Raw genomic sequence first — 24,605 nt, 5'->3', positions numbered from 1 at the left:
CAGGTGAATTTGAATCTTTGAACACCCCCTGCCACAGGTAATCTGAATCTTTGAACATTCTCTGCCACAGGTGAATCTGAATCTTTGAACACTCTCTGCCACAGGTGAATATAAATATTTGAACATTCTCTGCCACAGGTGAATCTGAATCTTTGAACATTCTCTGCACAGGTGAATCTGAATCTTTGAACATTCCCTGCCACAGGTGAATATGAATATTTGAACATTCCCTGCCACAAGTGAATCTGAATCTTTGAATATTCTCTGCCACAGGTGAATCTGAATCTTTGAACATTCCCTGCCACAGGTGAATCTGAATCTTTGAACATTCTCTGTCACAGGTGAATCTGAATCTTTGAAGACTCTCTGCCACAGGTGAATATGAATACTTGAACATTCTCTGTCACAGGTGATTCTGAATCTTTGAACATTCTCTGCTAAGGTGAATCTGAATCTTTGAACATTCTCTACCACAGGTGAATCTGAATCTTTGAACATTCCCTGCCACAGGTGAATCTGAATCTTTGAACATTCTCTGCCACAGGTGAATCTGAATCTTTGAACATTCCCTGCCACAGGTGAATCTGAATCTTTGAACATTCTCTGCCACAGGTGAATCTGAATCTTTGAACATTCTCTGCCACAGGTGAATCTGAATCTTTGAACATTCTCTGTCACAGGTGAATCTGAATCTTTGAACATTCCCTGCCACAGGTGAATCTGAATCTTTGAACATTCTCTGCCAGAGGTGAATCTGAATCTTTGAACATTCCCTGCCACAGGTGAATCTGAATCTTTGAACATTCTCTGCCACAGGTGAATCTGAATCTTTGACCATTCTCTGCTACAGATGAATCTGAATCTTTGAACATTCTCTGCTACAGATGAATCTGAATCTTTGAACATTCTCTGCTACAGATGAATCTGAATCTTTGAACATTCTCTGTCACAGGTGAATCTGAATCTTTGAACATTCTCTGTCACAGGTGAATCTGAATCTTTGAACATTCTCTGCCACAGGTGAATCTGAATCTTTGAACATTCTCTGTCACAGGTGAATCTGAATCTTTGAACATTCTCTGCCACAGGTGAATCTGAATCTTTGAACATTCTCTGTCACAGGTGAATCTGAATCTTTGAACATTCTCTGCCACAGGTGAATCTGAATCTTTGAACATTCCCTGCCACAGGTGAATCTGAATCTTTGAACATTCCCTGCCACAGGTGAATCTGAATCTTTGAACATTCTCTGCCACAGGTGAATCTGAATCTTTGAACATTCTCTGTCACAGATGAATCTGAATCTTTGAACATTCTCTACCACAGGTGAATCTGAATCTTTGAATATTCTCTGCCACAGGTGAATCTGAATCTTTGAACATTCCCTGCCACAGGTGAATCTGAATATTTGAACATTCTCTGCACAGGTGAATATGAATCTTTGAACATTCCCTGCCACAGGTGAATCTGAATCTTTGAACATTCTCTGCCACAGATGAATCTGAATCTTTGAACATTCTCTACCACAGGTGAATCTGAATCTTTGAACATTCTCTGCCACAGGTGAATCTGAATCGTTGAACATTCTCTGCCACAGATGAATCTGAATCTTTGAACATTCTCTACCACAGGTGAATCTGAATCTTTGAACATTCCCTGCCACAGGTGAATCTGAATCTTTGAACATTCTCTGTCACAGGTTAACCTGAATCTTTGAACATTCTTGTATTCTTAACACGCACAAACATGTATGACATCTTGAACATCTCTAGCGATACTCAAAAAAAAATAGAAAGACTGTTATTTAAGACCTCATTAATGTTTATTTTACATAGTTGTCTGAGATATATTCGAATCGCTTTGAAAGAATTACATTGCTAATTCCATTCAAGCATTTCTCATGATGAACATTCCACAGCAAATGCAGATATGATACTCAAAAGCAGACCTACTTTTTTGTGTTTGGCAACATTTCCATGGCAATTTATCATATTTGTTGTACTTTGCTTTGTTTTGAAATGTAGTCCCTCACCTCCATGGCTGTTATCACCGATTTTTATCACATGAGTGACTCGCATTCCAAATTTTAGTTCCCCAGGTGTATCAAATAAATAACCGCTAGATTGAATTAATGATATTATTAACAAATCATAGAAGATTGGGCGAAAATCTGTCGCAAGGGCGATAAATTTAAATTTTTAAGATGCACGTCATTTGGATCGAGCAGTTTTTTTGTTTATTTGAAAAATTGTGTAATGACATTTGAATCCCATTTAATTTATTAAATTTGCAAACACTAATTTGCCAGTAGATAATAGCTGAATCCATTGGTATAAGTTGTCACATTATCATTCAATTTCTTACCTTGCGTATTTTTTTGTACCTTTCCTGTGGAGTATCGAACCCATGAAAGTTAGTTGCAACATTCAATCCGGTAAACTCACCGTCCACAGATAAAAAAGAAGCATCTGGAATCAACTTTCTCAGCAGTTCCAAACTTTCTTTGAAGTCTGGAAAAAAAAGTCATTATGACATTCAGGTAAATATATTTGTGAGGAACTTTATTAATATTTCCTGTGAGTAATAAACCAGGCATTTTGTACATTGATTTACTGGTAATACTTAAGCAGCCCTATACCATGTGATAAAGTTTGTTTATACTAGATAGATGATAATAATGTGAATTCCATGTGATGAAGTGAATGAACATTTATTTAATACATAAGCACACTCCTAAACAGTGTAACAAGATCACCTTTACACATGCAACATATATAAATTTGGTTGTGCAGGATTGTCTAAGTTGAGTTTGTTTTCTCGACCTAATTAAGTTTTCATCGATTCTTTGACTGGCATTACACAACGGCTTGCACACAGGCAATAGAAATACTGTAACTTAGGATTAATTATTCACTGGGTTTTAATTTTGCTTATTTCGCTGACTGGAAAATGCGCTTAATTAAAACCCAGTGAATATGTCAAATTTAGCATAGAACACATTATCTAAATGATAAAACCGTGAATTTAAAACCCACTGAATATGCCTGAAATGGTAAATCAGTGAAATTTAAACCCAGTGAAAATTAGTCATTTTACAGTACGTGGTACTGTGGAGAACATCTTAGCAGCATAGAATGTTCTGTGATGTAGATTAAATTACTTCCAGTTAAAACAGGTTGTCTATATGGACTGAATTTAACCTTTTCCATGCCATTCACAATACAAAACCTACATAATTTTTTCATATTTTTACCAAAACTTTGATCAAAATCTGTAGTGATGGTGGTATGCATGAACAATACATCTTCATTGAAATTATAAATCCTGATTTTTCTATAGCAAAATACCTAAAGCATACTCAACTATTTGTTTCACTGTTTGTTCTTGTGTTATGTTTTTTTTTTATAATTCACCGTACCATGTAATAATGTTATCATTAAGTTTTCAATATTAACACAGTAGTTTTACTTTTTTTTGTTTGTTTGTCACACTTTTTGTTTTGTTTTTAGCTTCATTCCCTTCTACATGTGTAGAAACCAAAACAGAATTGTCAAATTTTCTTCAACATTGTAATAAAGCAATATTCTATTCTATTCTATTTTATTATAAAAAATTGTAATAATATTTATGTGTACAAACATGGGATTGTTGACTCCATAGTACACCAAAAAATGCGGGGAAAAAAAAAGAAATTTAAAAATATTTATAAGGAAATTTAGAAAAATCAAAGAGAAGGTAATGCAATATGACGTTGTTTTGACCATAGTTTATGTAATAATAATAATCTTTATTGCATAAACGTATCCTTATTTACATATTGACTCAGAAAAAAGAAAGTCAAAATAAAGATGAAGGAATGAGAAAAATGAGTTTCTTTGGCACTGAAACACAGTTAAAGTTGCAGCTTGCTTTTATACATACATAATTTAGTGTCGAATGAAATATCTTTCTCTATTGTATCTATCCATCTATTATAAGGAATGATTGAAAGTACCTCAGTATCTAGTCACTATAATTATTAGGATTGTTATCCGTCAAGTGCTTCACAACAATAACTATGTACCATCACGATTCATCTGCACCATTTCCACACTATCATTTCGACAAACTACAGAAGTGAAAGCGAAACATGTTTAGCTTACTTGCTTTAGTGACCTCCATTCTCTAATCTTCTTGGATTTCTAGAGACCTATATGCAACTTCACAGAAAGTATGGATTGCTTCTGCAGACACCCACAACACACAACCGTTTCAAAACCACATCGAGTGTAGTGAACGCCAAGTCCCAAGTCACTTGAAACTTCACCTTTGACATCTGATCCCTTTGGTCGTCGTTTTTATTGGGTTGGCTAGGTGGTCACCACCGACATATTTACCTCACTTAGGGGATAAATATGGCTGTCGCGCAACCTTGGTCAGGAAAGAACAACAACGCTTCAAAAATGATTTTTAGTCCAGCGAATCAAAGTGAGTCCATTAGCAAGTTTACCATTTCACTGATTAATCTGAATGTTTGTGACTGTGTGACATTTTTCTTTTAATGACGTCACTATAGTCTCCTAAAACGAGTATGCATGTATTTCATTGCGCATCAAACAATTTCCCTAACAGTAACACAGTTAATTATGAGTTTAATTAGTTATTACTGAAACTATGCGTGGTACCATGCGTCATATTATTTGGTCAATGCTAACCATTTGCACCTAGTTACGGTTACACCTACATTTGTGATTGTTTGAAGAAATATTGGTTAGTCAGTCCTACTGGTATCCTTACATTTCATAATTTTCGTATCATACACGCGTAACGCACTTGTATGCCGAACGTTTTGCTGGTACGTGTCCCGTAAACCCGTCTATACTTATTTACATATATCCTGCATTGAAATGAGGCAGTGACATCGTTGTGACCACCATCGCGGGTAGTCCAATTTCAGACAATTATTTCATTTGACTTTACTCGAATTACAAGTTAAGATACAATAACAACTAGGATTTAAATTCAATACACTGGCTGAGACCCACCAAGCTAGGTAGACACATGTATATATGTACCCTGGAGTATAAAATACACTATCTGCCATGCTAAGCAACTTGTTAATTTGTTCTGCAAATTAAAATAGAATAGAATAGTGCTTTATTGACACCGTAAAGAAAATATTACATTTTTTTTTGGTTATGTACATCAATGAAGTTGATTTCAGGTGCTCTTGCCACAAGTTTTGCCAGCGCCCTCATCTACACGCTTTGAATTGATGAAATATCCAAAGCAGTCAATCTCTCCTAGCTTATTTAGTCTGTGTACTTATAAGTATGACTTCAAGTTGTGAACAGAATCAAGGATTTTCACAGGGTTTTTCATGAGGTTTTTATCTTTGGATTTGAAGCATTCCTTGTCATACATGTAGACAATGAACACAATTTTCTCTTGAAACATACATGTACAAGGGTTGACCATTTAATATAAGGGAGAATAAATATATATACATGTACATGTGAAACTCAAAACTTGTTTAAATAAAGCAATGGATATGAAATACTTGAAAATCAGAAGTGTACAATATATTTCTGAAAGTACTGTCTACGTAAATATTGAAATAGTGATGTAGATGCTGCAGTTACGGTTCTTGTGAATTTATCTTGATAGTCGTGGTTGTACGATTAAGATCTGTTCGTATTCAAATGAAATTATTAGCAGTAATGAAATACACAGGCTCAGACATTACTGACATCACCATGTTGTACCAACATTGTATTGAGAGTGTGCTTACACGGACGGGCTGAACAAGAGCAGAGATCTGCTCGATTTCAATCGAGTTTCGTTCAGAGCCGAACATAACACCATCCTCAATTACTTATAAAAACAACGTAGCTGAAAATGATTTTGGTGTCATGCTTGTGTTGTTGTTTTTCTACATGACTGAGAGGAAAAAGAAACAGTCATGAGACTGGTGTTATGATTTTGGCATCTTGAATAAACAGAATACACAGCAGCTAAAATACACTAAATGTGTTGCAGCTATTCACATAAGTTATTGTCATGCAAATTTATCCTCTTTTAATTATTCAACTGTTGTGATATGTGTAACATTTGTCAATCTAAACCTAGTAGGGACATGGCACTGTCTTTAAAAAGTTTCTTCAAGTTCCATTGGATCTGCTCTGTCGTCCTTTCAAGTTTTTGTCGCATAATTCGTATGCTATTTTTCTGTGTTTCGTTGAGCTATCAATCTATCGCAATCTAATAGTTGCTCTTTCAAATTTCGCCAAAGCTTTACCTACATTTTACCGATATCTGCAGAATAAATCAAGAAAACTACACAAATTGACTCCATTTATGAATAATTAACGGTTGGCCCGAACGCACGGCACAGTTGGAGGCGTGACCTGTTCAGAATTTGTCAAGAACCAATCACAAGACTGGTTACAAACCAGTTGAGCGAGGCTAACCGAATCGTAACCTCGGTGTGGTTCGTTCCAGAACTTTGCAACTTATGGCAATTTTTCTACCCTCAAATATATTTTTTTCGTTAAGCCGCTTTTCTTTTCTTGAGTTACACTCCCTAGTAAATTGCGGAATGACAAGTTTTGCATTTAGTTCTAAAGGCAGTCTCTTAATATTAAAACCACAATAGCCATGATTATATTGCCTGACTCAACTAGTTAAAAAACACTTCTCTTTGTAATAAATCGGATAAATCAGGCATTTATATGGGCTGTCAGAGTAGACAGTTTCCGAATAAAAAATCAATACAATCAATACACTTGGTCTTGAATACTTGAATTACCTCGCGGAATCAATGCAATCCTCATCTGAGAAAGCAAAAGAGCAATTTATGCTGGATGGCATGAAAAGTAACACTCGAACGAACGTCAGGAATATTTGGCCAGATTTATTTTCTTGATTGCATTGAAAGAGGGAAGAGCACCACCAACTGGTCAACACCAATTAACCATTTTATATGGCTTTTTGGTCCAAATCTATAAATAATAGGCGTGCCACTTGATGCTAATAGGGTGTTGTATTAATTCAACCCCACGCTTGATGCTGAACACCACTGTCATCCGGCTACTTTAATACACCCTCAAGCTATCGCCGAGGTAAATAGTTCCTCATCCCATTGGTTATTATCATTTATTTTTCATCGCCAGAGTGATTCATGTCCCAAATTTTAGTTCCCTGGGTGCCATCTAAACGTTGGGCTGAATTAATGATTTTACCAAAAAATCATAGAATATTGGGAGAACATCTGTTGTTTTTGGGCCTCACCTTTTTTTTCTCGGACGCAGCTCTTTTCGAGTTTGTTGTATGCCTAGAAACATAGCAACATTGTTTTTGGTGAATATAGAACACGTTTTATTCCAATACAGGATTTTGATATTCCAATCGAACAATTTTAACAATTCTTTACTGTAACGTCTTCTGTAAAAATAGTTCTCTACTCTCCAAAATTTTACAATTACACTAGCCCAAAATGGATTTCCTGTTCAACACGTCTTTGATTGTAGCAATAATATTCACGTTGCTGTACTTAGAGACACACTCTTGAATTCGACAACATTCACTCTCAACCCACTAAGGAAATAAATGGAAATACCAGTTACATCACTCATGAAGACTGTTGATTTGATTGCTGACTAGGATAGCTGTATTTAGTGTTCATTTGCAATTCTCAATAAATATGTGTAAAATCATATAGCATTTTGTACATACCAATCAAATATTGACAAGTAAGTATGTAAATGGTCTGGAACATAGTCAATATGGGATTCTGAATATTACAGGTAGGACCTGAAGATAGCGTCATCATACAGCATTAATGAACAAACTTCACATTACTATCTTATGCCTAATAATTCTTTTGTTTGCCCAGGCTATGTATCAATTCTCTAAATATTTCATGGGTATTTGTGGGAGTGAACCTGTATGTATTAAAATGATAAAAACCTCAAATACAACTATTGTACACATGCAAAGTAAACAAGATTATCGAGAGTGATTTTGGATTTGTTAAAAATTTGCCAAAATGCTGTGATACTATATCTAAGTTGTGGTGGGAATTGCTCAGCCAGTTTATAAAATTGTGATCAATTATTTTCATAAATAACACGGACGAAATATGCCCATCGAGAAGTTTCACTGATTTCTTTCAATTTTAATTTGCTATATTGCAATACATTAGTAATAATTAATATATATACATAGTCAAATGTTTCTTGGTCTAAATAAAAAACTAGGATTTCTCGCCAGATCAATTGCACAAATCATAAAGACAAATTAATAGTTCCTAAAGATGATATTTCCAGAAAACACCAGTTATTCATAACACATAAAAAATTAATTCTCAATTCCGATGAAAGGAACAACAAGAAAGATTTCAAAACTTTACAGCCAGTGACTGTTCTTGGCTCTACACCTCCAGAACATTTTTTATACACTACCATGTTTAAAAATCACTGGCATTTAATTATAATTATTAAATAATAACTGACACTTCTACTTTCCTTATTACCGGTAGTGTCTCGGGAAAATTTTGCTCACCATTTATGACGAGGATTCTTTATCTGATTTTAGTAAACAAAATTCTGATGACTTGCAAAATTTTGTTCAACAAATATTTAAACTGTTGGTCTCTATAGCTGGGAAAAGTTAATGGTTGACTTAAGTATAGGGTCAGTCTGTACAGGAAATTGCTCGGTATCTTGGTAACAAAAATTAGCACACACTGAGCTATGAAAGAACACTACTGGTACATGGTTGTAAAGTTTTATCTTATCTCATCTTAAAAGTACAAACCGGTGGGTCAGGTGCCATGCTGCCTAGCTTATTAATGCATGTGAGCAGGGCAAGGACAGGTATGTTTGCACTACAAGTCAAATTGAACTCCATTACCGCAATCTCGTAATAACAGGCGGTGATGAACTCTTCAATTCAATTATAATGTTATAAATTTTCAAATTGAGAAAAACAAAGAAGCAAATATTGTAAACATTCACAAGCAAATGAACATAGTGTTGATGTGGTGTGGTACTATTAATTGCCCTCATTTTTCAAACCCATGCAAATTTTTCACATTTTTATGTATTTTTCTATAATTTCTTTTTTAAATTTTTTAACAAAATTTTCAAAAAAATATTTACAATGTAATTTTATTATTTATGGTTACAGAATTTTACTTTGGCATTTAAAAAGTATGATGGATAATGAGATGTTTTCAAACAGATAAAACATAGTACATAAATAGCTTTATATGTAGTTTAGTATCAGATAATAGTCAGATCAGTCAATTAACTAATTTGTATTCTTTGTTGTCTAAACCTGCATGCATATTGTATTGTTGTACTTTTATAATAGTGTGTAATTTATATCATTGTATAAAATAGAATAGAATAGGATAAAATATTGCTTATAAATTCATACAACCATAAAGAATTTGTTTGGTTTGTGATAAAATAAGTAAAAATAAAAAAAAAACATATTAATGAGCTATTTTATACTGGTACTGGTATTGAATACTAGTACTGCACATAGGGAATGTTTTAAATTTAGATAATAAATATGTACATATACTTGATACAGCAATGACAATTTTTAATGTTAAAAAAATTGATAATAAATATGTACAGACACTGGATACAGCAATGACAATTTTTAATGTTAAAAAAAATGATAATAAATATGTACAGACACTGGATAAAGCAATGACAATTTTTAATGTTCTAAAAATTGATAATAAATATGTACAGACACTGGATAAAGCAATGACAATTTTTAATGTTAAAAAAATTGATAATAAATATGTACAGACACTGGATAAAGCAATGACAATTTTTAATGTTAAAAAAATTGATAGTAAATATGTACAGACACTGGATGCAGCAATGAAAATTTTTAATGTTCTAAAAATTGATAATAAATATGTACAGGCACTGGATAAAGCAATGACAATTTTTTATGTTCAATACTAACATTGAATTTTTTGACAATTTCTAGTATTTTGTTTGGTTGATATGTATATTGTACAAATGAGTCAATTGCTTGTAACCTTATATACAATGTTTTCCTAGCCTAAGTTAACATTTAGCTATAGATTTGAAGTAGCTAAAAGCTAGCTTAGCTTGTTTTTAAAACTTTCTTGCTTTATAACATAAGTAAATACTACAAAGAATAAGTTGAAATACATGTAATTGATAAATGATAATTGCTTTAAAAGTTTTATGAGAAGACAAGGCGAGCTGATATTCATTTTGGAAGTTACATCCAGACTGTATTGTATTGTGTTTGATGCTTTGTAAAATGTTATTAATATAGATTATCTGTGGATCCCATCCTAATGGTTTCTAAATATAAATATAGACATGAATTTTGAAGGCGAGGGTATGAAAGTGGTATGATACGTGCTGATCTGTTTATTTTCTACCACTTTCGTAAAAACTGGAATAATTTGTGGAATCTATTAATTCACACACACAGTTAATTAAAAAAAATAATTAATACCGAATTCTGTCGTAAATTAGCCTTTGGCCGTTAAACGGATATTTTCAACTAGTTTGGGTTTTTAAAAAAATAAAATAGGACCAAGAAATTTTTTATGTTCCAATCACCTCACCGTGCCAGAGATCGTTTTGTAAAAAATACCGTAATTTTAACCAGACAGGAAGTATAGAGTTTTTTTTTCCAATTTTTTTTTCAGTGGAATATGTCTGATAATCCAGTCAAACTATTACTGTGCTGTGGGAAATCCTCACATTTCATAAATGATCAGTCATTGTCAATTGCTTTCATACCCCCCCCCCCCCTGTGTTTAGCTCTGCTGTCATTAAAAATGACAGCAGAGTTCATGGGTTGACCAACCCTGTCGTCGTCCGTACGTCATATGTCATATATCATCCGCCAACTTCTCTTCTGTCAGCTGGATTGCCTTGCTAATCATACCACACCTACCTTGGATCATGCAAAAATATATTGTGGTAATAGTGACAACAACGTCATGTTTCAGCTTCAATTTACTGTACACCCACATTATCAATTATACATATCCATGAATTACATACAGAAATACGTTTGCTCTTATGGAATATGCCCTTCCTGTGACCATTGCCACAATTACAATAGATTCCACTTCTCCTATCCACCTAGTAAATTAACTGCCACTGCCCTCTGCGCTTGTCAATAACAGCAGTGCTCCATCAATCGCAAGGTCGCTTGAGAGTAACTTGTTTTTTTACCCACTGTAACAGAAAATCATCCCAACCTTTCTGGCGGTAGGGTGAGTCTGACCTCATTGAACCACATTGGCAGGTTGTAGAAAATTTCTTTATACAAGTACATGTCTGCCACTTAATAACACGATAACGAAAACAGGGATTTATTGATTGACCTCTGTGCATGTGCATGTCTAGACATGTAGATTCAAATTTCACACATACATGTACATCATACATAATATTATACATATGCACATAATTTGTTTCACAATCTGATTCAAGATGGCTGAATGGTGGCCATTTTTGTGCTGAAAAATCATCAAAATCAAGCATTTCTGGCATTCCAGAACCGGATCTCAGTCTGTTGTGGAGTGATTTCATCAAACTTGGTAGATAATGTATATTACACATTATGCACCTCACTTTGTTTTTCAGGTCAGATTCAAAATGGCTGACTGGTGACCGTTTTGTTTTAATGAATGCGGTTCTGACATACTTTGACTGATTATGTTCAAATTTTATATATTCATTATACATCATGTCATAAATATACAGATGTATTGGTTTGACGATCTGATTCAAAATGGCCAGTTTGTTTTAATTAATTAATGCTGTTTCAAGGCAATATCTCTCAATATGGGAAAAGTACTAGTTTGACGATCAGATACAAGATGACTGAATGTCATTTTAATATTAAAAAATCATAATCAAGCATCAATCAGCTTCAGGATTCATATCTCTGACATGTTTATGTTCCAGCTATATTACGATAAACAAAACTATATATCTTAAATTTGACAACTAATGGGGACTGTGCCATGCATGGCTTGTTCTATTTATCTTGCATATTATCAAGACAATGTTATTGAATCATCACGATACAAGTAAATTATTTGTACATATTCAGTTGGCATGCTTTATAACCGTGTAAATATTCCAAATAAATCTGATTTATCCTTGACCATGCTGTGGTATATTATTTTATTTACAGTTCATAGTTGAAGAAATAAATATGGAGTCTAGATCAGTACGCTTTGGTCAGGACAGTGTCAGTGGGGATGAAGATGAGCAAACATTTCTTGAGCAGAATGGAGTTGATGATGATCCCCTCCAGTATGACACGGTCACTACAACAAACAACAGAGAAAGCACCTTGAGAAGGACAATGTCAGAAACTATATTCAATTGTGGGTGTTGCTATGAACTCATGGTTCAGCCAACTACGCTGAACTGTGGGCACAGTTTTTGTCGTCTTTGTCTAGCTCGCTGGTGGAAAACATCCAATAACACCACCTGTCCTGGTTGTCGCCAACAATGGAATGGATTCCCACACATTAATATAATTCTCAGGTAATTACATGTATGTGTTTTTAAAATTCATCTAATACCAAAAAAAATGTACATACATGGCAGAACCATTTGTTTGTGATCTACTCACCCTGATCATGTGGATCTTGAAAACTGCCATGCCTTTTCCTCTTAGATTTATATTGCTTATTGTTCATATATAAAAAAATATAATTATTTTCCTAGAACGACCCTTGAAAAGATGTTTCCTCAGAACATTACATCAAGACGTAAACAGTTAAATAATGCAGATAATAAGAGTCTCCTTAACGAGTTTGAGAAGTTTGGTAAAGATGTGACAAAAAAGCAGAAAAAGCAGTCAAATAGTGGATTCTGTTCTGGAGTCTTCTTTTCTTTAGCTATTGTCTTGGTAAGTGTAAAGATATATTATAACCAGTATTTTATAGGTCTACTTTCTTTTCTTATCCATTACATACATTTCACAAAACACATGTCGTGAACAAAAGATTACATGGACATTTGGAGCACGTGGTTATAAAAACAGCAAAAATGTAAATACCCGTCAGTTAGTCAAATCTAGCAAAATACAACACAGTCTGGCTTGTAGAAGTCACAAACTGTACTAGTGTTAAACACAGTACCTGGTAAGTTGAAACGAGCTGGACTAAAAACATCCACAAAACCATGGTTACTAGAAGAACGGTTAGGAAACTTTCTTGTGTGTCTCGTAAACATTTAAAATTGCCGACATTGCGGCTAGTGTAATTTGCATAAAATTACATATTCGTTCAAAGACTATTCCATCGATTGGGATTTTTCTCTGTTTTTTCCTAACAAATTTTCGCAATTTATACAGCATTTACAGGATTTGGTATGAATATGAACACTGAAATAAGAAATATACAATGTATATTCAGATTAAAACAGCACTATGACTCCATACAACTTTCTGTGTCACTTACACTGCCACTGGTAGTGGTCAGGAAACAAGCAAGATGGTCGACATTTTGGAGAAAAATGTCTGTAAACCTCTAGAAAATGTGCTCTCATAATAGTCTCTCAGATTCTAATTCAATGTACAAAATCAACTTGTGAAATGTTCCAAGATGCATTTTTGGGGTACAAATTTTCGTCGACATGATGGACATTAGTAGACACAGACTTAAGATCGCCCTACTGTAGAACAAGGAATAGTTTCTTCAACAACTTAGTACAAAAATTAAATAATGTAAACTATAAAATTAATACTACCGGTAATTTAACTATGCATTGTATTAAAATATAATTCCTTCTAATTTTTCAGAAATTAAATATGAAATTACTGTAGAAGGGTTAATTATTCACTGGGTTTTAATTTTCCTTATTTCGCTGACTGGAAAATGCGCTAAATTAAAACCCAGTGAATATGTAAAAATTCAGCATAGAACACATTATCTAAATGATAAAACCGTGAATTTAAATCCCACTGAATATGCCTGAAATGGTAAATCAGCGAAATTTTAACACAGTGAAAATTAGTCATTTTACAGTAGTTATGATAGACGCAGGACCACATTAAAATACCCAAACATTAACGTAGTAATGAATACTAACATTCTAGAATATTCGCAGAGTTTTTGGGATACAAAATGCCATGGTCAATTTTGATTCACAGATGGCAAAACAAACTATCGGTATTTTCATTTTTTTCCCCGAGAACAACAAAACCTTGAGTATCACACAATATTAGCACAGAAGTCGGGGATGCTTCTATGTTGATCTTTCGGCTTAATGAGTTCTATTTTTTCAATGGAAAAAGAAAGGAGATAGCAATATAAGCGATGATGCCATAATGGTTGGACACGCATCAAAGTGAAGGCAATGGATAATTAGCATATCTAACAATAGAGTTTCTTAACCGTTCTTATAGTAACCATGACAAAACCAACTCTGGAATGAATGATTTAGTGGTCAGAGAGGTGAAGGAAGAGATGCTTCAAACATATGAAAATTGGTGCTTACAAGTCTTAGTAGGGGATTTGGATTATAACACGATCTAAATCCAACGTTAAGCCTATAAACGTTCCATTGTTTTTAGTGCCAAACCCCTTTGTTAAGTACAACAACAAATATTTCATTGGTGTTTGTGAGCTCTTGTGTGATTGGTCAATGCATAGACAGCTCTTCCACTTCCGTGTTTTACTCCCAATCAATTTGGGCCCTGTTTAACCATAGACAGTATAGTAGTATAGTAACACCAATGTCAAACGCCGTATGCCCAACGTAAGCTGGGCTGGAATATTGTGATGAGCAAGTAAACAATGACGTCATATTTACTTCGATGGGATGTCACTACTTTCGTATCGAACTACAAGTATCTTTCCCCAAACAAGTCGTTTTCTTTCCGCAATACGCATCTTCCGAACACACAATAGTTATCAGATGTTCTCGTGAACGTGGTGAACGCGAATATTATTGTTTTCATGATGCATGAATCTTCAAATTTTCACCGACTACACTTGTTTTTTGTTGTTCTCTGTCTCGCATTTTTTTAATAGACTTTCATTCCGTCTTCCGTTTTCACGTCTGTCGCCATCTTGACTACACGTCGTCCAGTCTTTCAGCCTGAATGCACGTCTACCTACGTTATACCCTGTTTTTATTAATAATTTCAACAAAATAACTCTAATACTTGTGTATAAATGAGGCACGATTTTCTTTATTATTTTATTTTCACTATTTTCGTTTTTTTGTTAGCGTTTCAAAGGGTTTCTTTTACGTGACGATCAAGAAAACGCAAATCTTCGCTACTTCCGATGTTGATGCCCGAACTCTGAATCAAACACACAGAGTTGTTAACATGAATTGCTGTGTCTACTGTGTTTGGATCTTCTTCACTATCATTTCCACCGTCATCAAAATCCGAAAAAAAACATCGACCAAATCATCTACACACGGGAACTCGTGATCAGCAAGCAACGGCCATTTAGAATACCCATGGAATACCGTATGTGACTCTCGTCAACAAAATTACGCATTTCGCGAGAGTTCATGACTCTCACCACCTAAAAACAGTTTTCAAGTAGGCACTTTCTTCATAGTAAACAGATGTACCCGTAAACCAATTTTGACAGGAAACAGAAGCATGGTTTAGGAGCTAATTTTTAAAAAATCACTTTTGACCAAAAATACACATTTTTGTGCATATTTTAAACTACAGTGTCAATAAAAAATACTTAAAAATTGTTTAAATTCATACAATAAGCTTTCCAAAAATATATGGTTTTGTGGACAAGGGAGGTCATCTTGGTTGCCTAATTAACTAATTAAAATACTTGTCAGGTAAACTGCATCTTAACGAGAAATCGAAATAAACATTTAGTTTATGTTAACGGTTAGTTTAAATCAGCTTAACTTTTTTCCAGCCTACCCTGCTACAATAGAATCCTTCCTACTATATTGTCTATGGTTTAACTCTGGGGTTACGTCCAAACATGGAGCTCCATGATCGAAACGCCACCCTCTTGACTGGAGATCTGTGTTGAAAAATAAACCTTGGTTGTTGCGGTGTACGCAAGAAGATGAACTACTTATGTTTTTAACATCACTTCACCTATTAACAATTCACCCCTAAACGTGATAATTTCATTTCAATAGTAAAAATCCGTTCTCAAAAATCCAAATAATCACAACCTCACCAAAATTCATTTTCTATTCCTACCCACAAGCCACACCCAGACCATTCATCAAAACGAGTGGTCCGGGGTATACTAGTACTGTGACCCATGCCGAGGACTTCCTGGTGTAATGCTATAAGATAAATCAGATTAACTATCACGTGAAACCATAGACCCTCTTTTAGAGGGTCTATGGTGAAACCAAATGAAAATCATTCTAAAATAACGTACTTATACCATGGAAGGTACTACGTTAGTACCTTCCATGCTTATACCGAATTGATTCTGGAAAGCAATGACATTTGCAATAATAATCGACGAGCAGGTCTGGGTAGTAACGTTGACGAAATAGACGATACAACAGTACTGATTGGGCCTACATGAATGCTACTCTATTTCACATAACCAAATGTTGTTGTTATTTTGCTGTCGTACATTATCTTCGGTAATAACTCCGAAAGTGAAGTCTTACATCTTCAGCAGAACGTAGCCGTTAAAACTTGCAAAACGAGTCTGTTTCGATCGATCATCGCTTAAGCAATTTATTTATTTTTTGACTCATTTAAAAAATACGAACGGTGTCAATATTTAAAACTGCATTTTGTCTGTCTCTGGCGTGCTTCAGAATGACATAGATCTCGGCCGATCGTATTTTTACACCTGAATGTAAAGCACTAATTTCACCCAACCTCATGCTCGCTTCTGCTTTTCGATCATTATTTTTACTCGCTTTTGCAACCGCATGTTGAATAATTTTCGCTTAGTTTTTCGAGCACGCGAACCCAGAAATATCGCCCGTCTGCACGCTCGCATTTTAAATACATGGCCGTGGCATCAATATGTTCCTGGTGTCTCTGCTCTCTGCCCTAAGGAGTAATTGTCTCGATAATCATATTGTTGAAATGAGATAGCAGCCCTGGATTTAAACGGAACACAGTCCCGCTCCATCAGCTTGTTGTGGAACGTTCACACAACAAGAGATCATAGTTAAAGTTACGTTCGCGAACGAAACAAAGTATGATGGTTTGGAAGTGTCGTTCGAAATTAAATAATGGTTAATACTCATATTGAATCCTCAAACTTTAGTACTAAAACAACCATTTCGACAACTCATGTGCCAGTGTTCAGTGCTTGAACAAACGGTCAGTGTTTTTAATAAGCGAGTGAGAAAAAAAAAGGATAAAAACATGGTCGTTTTACCGGTCGGAAATTAAGCGATATGCTGTTGATTAAAATGTTATAAAAGCGAAATATTGGGCGAAATGAGTATTGATGCCCATTTATAGCTTGACATGCGTCACGAAATGGCGACATGGTTAGAGTTGGTAGTACCATGGAAGGTACTAATCCATGGTAGTACCAGTACTAGTATACTCGGGGAGGGAGTCCAGAGAGGGAACAGCCAGCATCCCTTTTACGTTAAAACGTGAAATCTCGACGGATTTGTTTCGTTCTCACATGTAATATTAGGTTTTGAGAGCTTCTGAGTTCAAAAAAGATGACTAAATCAGCCAAAAAGCAAGCGTTTAGAAACATACCTATGCAGAAATTGGTTTGCCAGTACTTAATCCATTTTTAACACCTAGGCTACTCTATTGACGTTGGTTGTTTATTTCATGGATTTGGCACTTGAGGTGGCTGATAAGCCGTGTCGAAAACGTGCACAAAACAACCATTCTGTGCACGTTTTCGACATGGATTAAAAACCAGTTGTAAGCACAAATTTTCATATGAAACTGACTTTTCCTTGCCTCATGTCTCATAGGAAATATGCAAATGACTTCCATTGTTACTCATTTTGCACCCTTTTTGACTAATTTCATAATAATTAATAAGTTGAAGGCGGTGGTCGTCGTGTAGCACGTGTTCGAATCTCATGTAAATAAACAATGTATTTTACATGCGTTGTATACGTCGCAATGAGTCCCATATCTAACAGGACACGGCACGACATCCACCGCCCTTTAAATTACTGAAAATACTGAAATCACATATCTTTAATAAATTCTGTTTGAATAAATGTCTACAATATCAAAACAAATCAGTAAAAATCATCAAGAGTAATACAAATTAAATAGCGCCCCCAAGTGTCAAATTTTGCTTAGTTAGCATATAAAATATTTATAAATCATTATTATATCTTTTAAACGAAATGCTTGGATTGGCCAGGCAGATGTCTCTCTTTATTCCATGGAGTACTAACTTTGAAGGCATTAAAAAGTTACAACTGCTGTTTGAGTTTAATAATATTTAGATTTAAATGATGTGGACTTCAATGTACCCATGAAGACCCTTACACTTTCCACACCCATGATTCATTACTGTTTTTTATCAGTCGTTAACAAATTTTGTGCCACGTATGTGAAATATACATATAAAATATATTTGTACAATGTATGTGTATGCTAAGGCATTGTGGTTATTCAGGGTTTTTTTCAATTGTCATTTGAAATTTATGAAACATTTAAATATTTCCTATAAAAAACATTCATGCTTTGGAATGAAAAAATGGAATGTATTACATTACATTGGTTTATCAATGTTGCATGTTTTTTGATACAATGTACCAACAATTATCTCAGATTTATTTTCATGTTTTAATTACCTTGTTACATTACAAATGCAGCATGTGTTTATGATATTTTGAGCCTTGTCAGTTAAAATCATTTTATTATGCTTTTATAACAGCTGTTATGCCTTGTGTGGGGATTTCGAGATGATGACAACTTGCTGGTCAAGAAGCCTGTCATAAAATGGACATCGTCTGAGGTGGCTGAATGGGTAGCAGAGTTTGGTGCATGGGCCATTGATAATCATTATCCTGAAAAGTTTCTCACAAACAATGTTGATGGACGTCTTTTACTTGGAATCACAGAAGATGATTTAAAAGTTCCCCCGTTTAATATTAACATACAGCTGTACAGGAGAGCTATCATGAGTGAACTGCGTTTTGTTAAAGAGTTAGGCGTCAAACCTCCCAAAGATCTATGGGAGTTTAAGGTGAGTGTTTGTGAAGGAGTTAGGCATCAAACCTCCCCAGGATCTATGGGAGTTTAGGGTGAGTGTTTGTGAAGTAGTTAGGCGTCAAACCTCCCAAGGATCTATGGGAGTTTAAGGTGAGTGTTTGTGAAGGAGTTAGGCATCAAACCTCCCAAGGATCTATGGGAGTTTTAGGTGAGTGTTTGTGAAGGAGTTAGGCATCAAACCTCCCTTGGATCTATGGAAGTTTAAGGTGAGTGTTTGTGAAGGAGTTAGGCATCAAACCTCCCTAGGATCTATGGGAGTTTAAGGTGAGTGTTTGTGAAGGAGTTAGGCATCAAACCTCCCCAGGATCTATGGGAGTTTAGGTGAGTGTTTGTGAAGGAGTTAGACGTCAAATTTCTCCAGGATCTATGGGACTTTTAGGTGAGTGTTTGTGAAGGAGTTGGGCATCAAACCTCCCTAGGATCTATGGGAGTTTGAGGTGAGTGTTTGTGAAGGAGTTAGGCGTCAAACCTCCCTAGGATCTATGGGAGTTTGAGGTGAGTGTTTGTGAAGGAGTTAGGTGTCAAACCTCCCTAGGATCTATGGGAGTTTGAGGTGAGTGTTTGTGAAGGAGTTAGGCGTCAAACCTCCCTAGGATCTATGGGAGTTTGAAGTGAGTGTTTGTGAAGGAGTTAGGCATCAAACTTGCCAAGGATCTATGGGAGTTTGAGGCGAGTGTTTTTGAAAGAGTTAGGCGTCAAACTTCCCCAGGATATATGGGAGTTTTAGGTGAGTGTTTGTGAAGGAGTTAGATCTCAAACCTCCAAAGGGAATGGTGAGTGATCTTGTACATAAGTACATAATAGCATGTTCATCTGGGCGCATGTGTACATACAAGTTATCAATAATGTGTTTTGGTATTTACCCCGACGTGTATGTCTATCTCATCTCATTTCACATACTTTGTAAGGATTCAAGGCGTTAACAATAGTAAAAGGACATGTAAACAAACAATGTATTTTACATGCGTTTACATGATTCAACATGACTTGTTCATCCTTTAACACAGAACACCTTTGGCATTAGTGGGTGACAGACATTCCCAGTCAGCAAGTACTAGATATGGTCATGTATTAGAATTTCCAATCTTTGAGCAATCAATTTGAATTAAATGTTTTCTTTCAGACTATGCATGAAGGTATGGCCATTTTCTTGGCATATTCCCTCAAAGATTTTCCTCGGTTCACCATGGCATACCTGTACGTCTTTGATTATGAGGAAATGTTTCTTCCCTTTATCCATGGTTCATGTCCAGCATCGTCTAACGAAACCTCTGAGGAAGAAAATATCATATATCAGAAGGTTAGTTTTGATACTACACTGTATGAAAATCTTGGGCTTAGCCACATTGGCTTTGTACTGTTTTTCCTAGTCAAGTTCAAACCTGTTTTAATATGGCCACTTCACAAATCATGAAAATCATGAAAAATCAAAATATCTGTGGATAATAACATGCTTTTAAATGATGAATAATTCATGGTTTGTAATTGCTCTTTAATAGACAATGGTGGCGAAATTGACATAATTTTTTGTAGCCAAAACTAAATGAAATTTGCCATGGCAACTGGCAAAGGGTTAGCAGAATTTTTTTTTATTTTTACCAGCTTGTGCGACTTTCTCATTTGATTAACGTATTAGTGTAGGATGTAATCTTGTTTATGTTTCTTTCACACAGTCATACGACCCCACAGTGGAGCAATGGATTGATTTCATTCCTAAATATATATTTTTCCCGTACTACTTAATAGCAAGATTTACATCGAATTGGATAGATGTACATGATTACACATGTTGGTTTATTTTCGTCAACTGTGTACTATTAACTTTTATTGAAGCCACTGTGTTTAGATGGTTATGGAGGCAAGGCCTAAGGTAAGTACTAGGTGCATTTACTGCTAAAGGTCTTCACATCCAAAATGAATGGGAGAAAACTGAGTACGTCTTGTCTCAATTCAGTCTATATGACAATCAATTCTGGGTACTGGTTTTTGTTTGTGACTGACAGGAATGAAAATGATTTTGGTGTGCATTCAACAGTGAGTGAAGACTTACCACTGCACATCTTAATAAGTTGAAATAGATACAGTGACTGCGATTGAACCCTTGCAATAGATAATATATGTGATACTCATAACAGAATATCTAATAGTATTCTGTGCATAAAAACGGTACATCATTGTATTATAGGGAACTTTATTTAACAAATGTGCATCCTTTACTATTATAACATTTCTTGCAGATCAATTCCATCAGCAATGCGGCGCCATCTTCTAGCCATGATTGGTACAACCATACTAGTTCTGATGTGGCCCGTCATACCATTCTTCATCTGTGATAGTCTTTTCTACTGGGCACTTTATTTCACACCTGTGTTGAATATTGAAAAAATCTTAAAAATTTTGAAAGGTTGAAAGTAGCAATGAGAGGGGTATAGGGTCTATAAATGTATATATAAATTATAAGAAAATAAATTTCAATTTCTAACATATTTTATGTTTTTAGCTTACTCTGGTAGTGATATTCGGAAAGTCAGAATGTTATTTTAAATGACTCCCAAGGTGGTTCTAGTGAATATGACACTACCGGCAACACCTGAGCGGAGCGAAATGGGCCACTCAGTTTAGTCACCAATAACGTTACAGTGATTGTAAAGTTATTTCATATTACGCAAGGGACCCTTTATAAGATAATTTTTAACTAGTTTATGTGCTTGTGTTTTGTTCAGTTCACCATAAATTATATGTCAAATTAAATACACTATTACTATATTATGTAATAGGATGTGGTTTTGTAAATTTGTTTCAAGAGATTTGTTTCAGGGGATGAATTTGGTCTCCCAGATTGTATTTTTCACCAAAAGTTGGTGCCTTGCATACCCATATATAATTAATAGAATAATAATTCACTAGCAGAAATCCAAGGTCTGCAATGATAAGGTTTGTCTAAACAGTATTCTCTCCCAAGCAAATTCACTCGCATTGGGTTTTTGTTTGCACTGAAGTTAGTTGCAGGTAATCTTAGTGCCAATAACCTTTGAGTTTGAACACTAGTTTGTCGTATGAACAGAAACATTATTGCAGTGTGCAGTGCTTATTGATGAAACAATCATATTACTATTACTTAACAATCACTGTAACTGTTATTGGTGACTTCGCCATGTGGTCGTTCTGCTTTGCTCAGGTGTTATCGGTAGTATCTCACTACCAGTACAAGGATATTGTCTACTTGCAGGTGATTTGTTGTTGTTGACACTCTGATATCAGTTTGTATATTGACAACTTTAATTAATCAGTATCTGATTAGTAGTTTAGTTTTAGTGGTTTACATAAAACAGAGTGGGTAGTGTTAAATGACAAAAGAATTCAACATTTATTATCGGGTAACCAGGAGTTATCCAAAGATTACAACAATTAAAAATGACTTCTGCTTTACACCATTTGGCTACCAGTTTCCCTTTTCCTTTCTCTACCTCAGTGTTCCCCTTATAAAATTTAATTAAAACTGAAAATTCTTTAATGATATGTAAATGTGAGGATTACTGGATAATTTTTGAGAAACCATTCTTAATTTTCATGGAAATGCAAAACAGTCTTGTTGTATTTTTATTCTTGCATTTGATTGAAGTATACTTTTTTCTTGGAATGAATTATTTTCTGAAAATGTAGTTAATCTACTAGACAGCCAAGCAGAGTTTTTTTTTTTCATATTTTGTCCCCACTTTTTAAATGCATGTTATTACTGAGCCTGAATTACCTTCGTGGTGTCAACGCATCATGATACGTCTTGTAACATATACTATGAAAATAGCTCATTGGTTCAGCATAAGCTGAAGTGTTGTTTGCATATGCATGGCATAAACATTTCACCCCATGTGTGCTTATTTAGTACTACCATTTCAATAAGATAATTATTAACCTTTTATAAGACCATTAATCTGGAGTTGAAAATGGAAATATATAAATCATGTTTTTTTTGTAGTTTATGCACAAGACATGTAATTGTATAGCTTAATAGCAATATTTACAATAATAAAAGTCACTCAATATAGAGTTATATTTGTGTCTCAGTTTACAATTGTACTGTGAGAGTATTGGTAGTGTAATTATTGGGGCCTTTTCAGATTCGTATTTTATTGAATGTGTTTTTTAACTGCTGCATCTGAACGATATAAAATAATTTGCATAAAAGTGCCAAGAACCCAATGAAGATTCAGAAGAAATGGATGAATATTTCAGATTTTGAAATTTCTGAAATAGTGCCACTGATTCTATATTAAAAGCAGAATTTTTTTTTTTTTTTTCGCAAATATTTTATTCACATAATTATATTTTTTATTGATTCTTTTATCAGTGTGCTCTCTATAAACAGGACGAGTTTTGTAGGGATCCTGAGTCAAAATGTAATCTCCCAAAATCAAGTTGAGACTGCTCGGGAAGTCTGTCTTCTAGAAAAAGTAAAATTGTATGTGCATGTATAGGCACAAGAAAAATTAGTGTGGCCTTGACAACATGTACATTCGTTTTTAGCTCCGCTGTCGACTTTGTCGAGCGGAGCTTATCATATGAGTGATTGTCCGGCATCGTCGTCCGTGTCAATGTTTTACTTTTTTGACTTCTTCTTGAAAACTACAAGCCTGAATGCTTTGATACTTGGTGTATTATGTACCTTGGGTAGACCTCTCTCAGATTTGTTCATTTTGTAATGATATCTTTAGTTCTCTAATTTTGGTGAATATTTTTGTCATTTTTAGTAAAAAGTGATATTTTCGACTTCTTGTTAAAAACCGCAAGTTCAATTGCTTTGATATTACATATATAGGTACTACATGTGGACCTCTCTCAGATTTGTTCATTTTGTAATGATATCTTCAATTCTCTAATTTTGGTAAATATTTTTGTCATTTTTGGTAAAAAGTGATATTTTCAACTTCTTGTTGAAAACCGCAAGTCCAATTGCTTTTATATTACATACATAGGTACTACATGTGGACCTCTCTCAGATTTGTTCATTTTGTAATGATATCTTTAATTTTGGTGAATATTTTTGGTAAAAAGTGAGATTTTCGACTTCTTGTTAAAAACCGCAAGTCTGATTGCTTTTATATTACATATATAGGTATTACATTTGGACCTTGTTAATTTCGTGGTGATATCTTCAATTACTTAATTTTGATGATTATTTTTGTCATTTTTGGTGAAAAGTGATATTTTTGAATTCTTGTTGAAAACAGCAAGGTCCTTTGCTTTGATACTATACATATTGTTCATTTTCTAATGATATCTTCAGTTCTTTAATTGAAATGTGCATTGCTAACAGCGGAGCTATCTCAGCCGACAGGCTGCTTGTTTACACATACCGGGGTATTTTGCTTTATACAAAATGTGAATTTCTTTTTATTTTTAGTGAAATG

General features: G+C 34.6%; 2 protein-coding genes across 2 annotated transcripts in view; one reads left to right on the top strand and one right to left on the bottom strand.

Annotated features, from left to right (window-relative positions):
* The window catches only part of LOC102805755 (poly(A)-specific ribonuclease PARN-like), a 31,334-nt gene extending 27,007 nt beyond the window's left edge, over window positions 1–4,327 (bottom strand). The window contains exons 1-2 of the mRNA XM_085502160.1: window positions 4,143–4,327; window positions 2,365–2,510 (exon numbers count right to left, since the gene is read on the bottom strand). Of these exons, the coding sequence (XP_085358286.1) occupies window positions 2,365–2,510; window positions 4,143–4,161 (165 nt within the window). The 5' untranslated portion in view covers window positions 4,162–4,327. The remainder of the gene's footprint in view (window positions 1–2,364; window positions 2,511–4,142) is intronic.
* Window positions 4,328–4,378: 51 nt separating this feature from the next.
* Window positions 4,379–23,248, top strand: LOC100368526 (bifunctional apoptosis regulator-like). Its single transcript, XM_085502159.1, has 7 exons — window positions 4,379–4,467; window positions 12,199–12,557; window positions 12,741–12,924; window positions 18,860–19,171; window positions 20,321–20,497; window positions 20,871–21,067; window positions 21,435–23,248. The coding sequence occupies exons 2-7, from the start codon at window positions 12,220–12,222 to the stop codon at window positions 21,604–21,606; spliced, it is 1,380 nt and encodes a 459-aa protein (XP_085358285.1). The 5' UTR covers window positions 4,379–4,467; window positions 12,199–12,219; the 3' UTR covers window positions 21,607–23,248.
* Window positions 23,249–24,605: the final 1,357 nt, after the last annotated feature.

The sequence above is a fragment of the Saccoglossus kowalevskii genome, chromosome 8 (genome assembly GCF_978046115.1).
Source record: "Saccoglossus kowalevskii chromosome 8, keSacKowa6.1, whole genome shotgun sequence".
NCBI classification, from domain to species: Eukaryota; Metazoa; Hemichordata; class Enteropneusta; family Harrimaniidae; genus Saccoglossus; species Saccoglossus kowalevskii.
Note: the sequence above shows the minus strand (reverse complement) of the source record. Positions and strands in the feature narration are given on the sequence as shown.

Bases quoted from the DNA above. Each gene is read 5' to 3' on its own strand.
- LOC100368526 (XM_085502159.1), top strand. From the start codon at position 12,220: ATGGAGTCTAGATCAGTACGCTTTGGTCAGGACAGTGTCAGTGGGGAT. The intron at 12,558-12,740 runs GTAATTACATGT...TTATTTTCCTAG, and splicing joins CACATTAATATAATTCTCAG to AACGACCCTTGAAAAGATGT. The intron at 19,172-20,320 runs GTGAGTGTTTGT...GTTTTCTTTCAG, and splicing joins AAGATCTATGGGAGTTTAAG to ACTATGCATGAAGGTATGGC.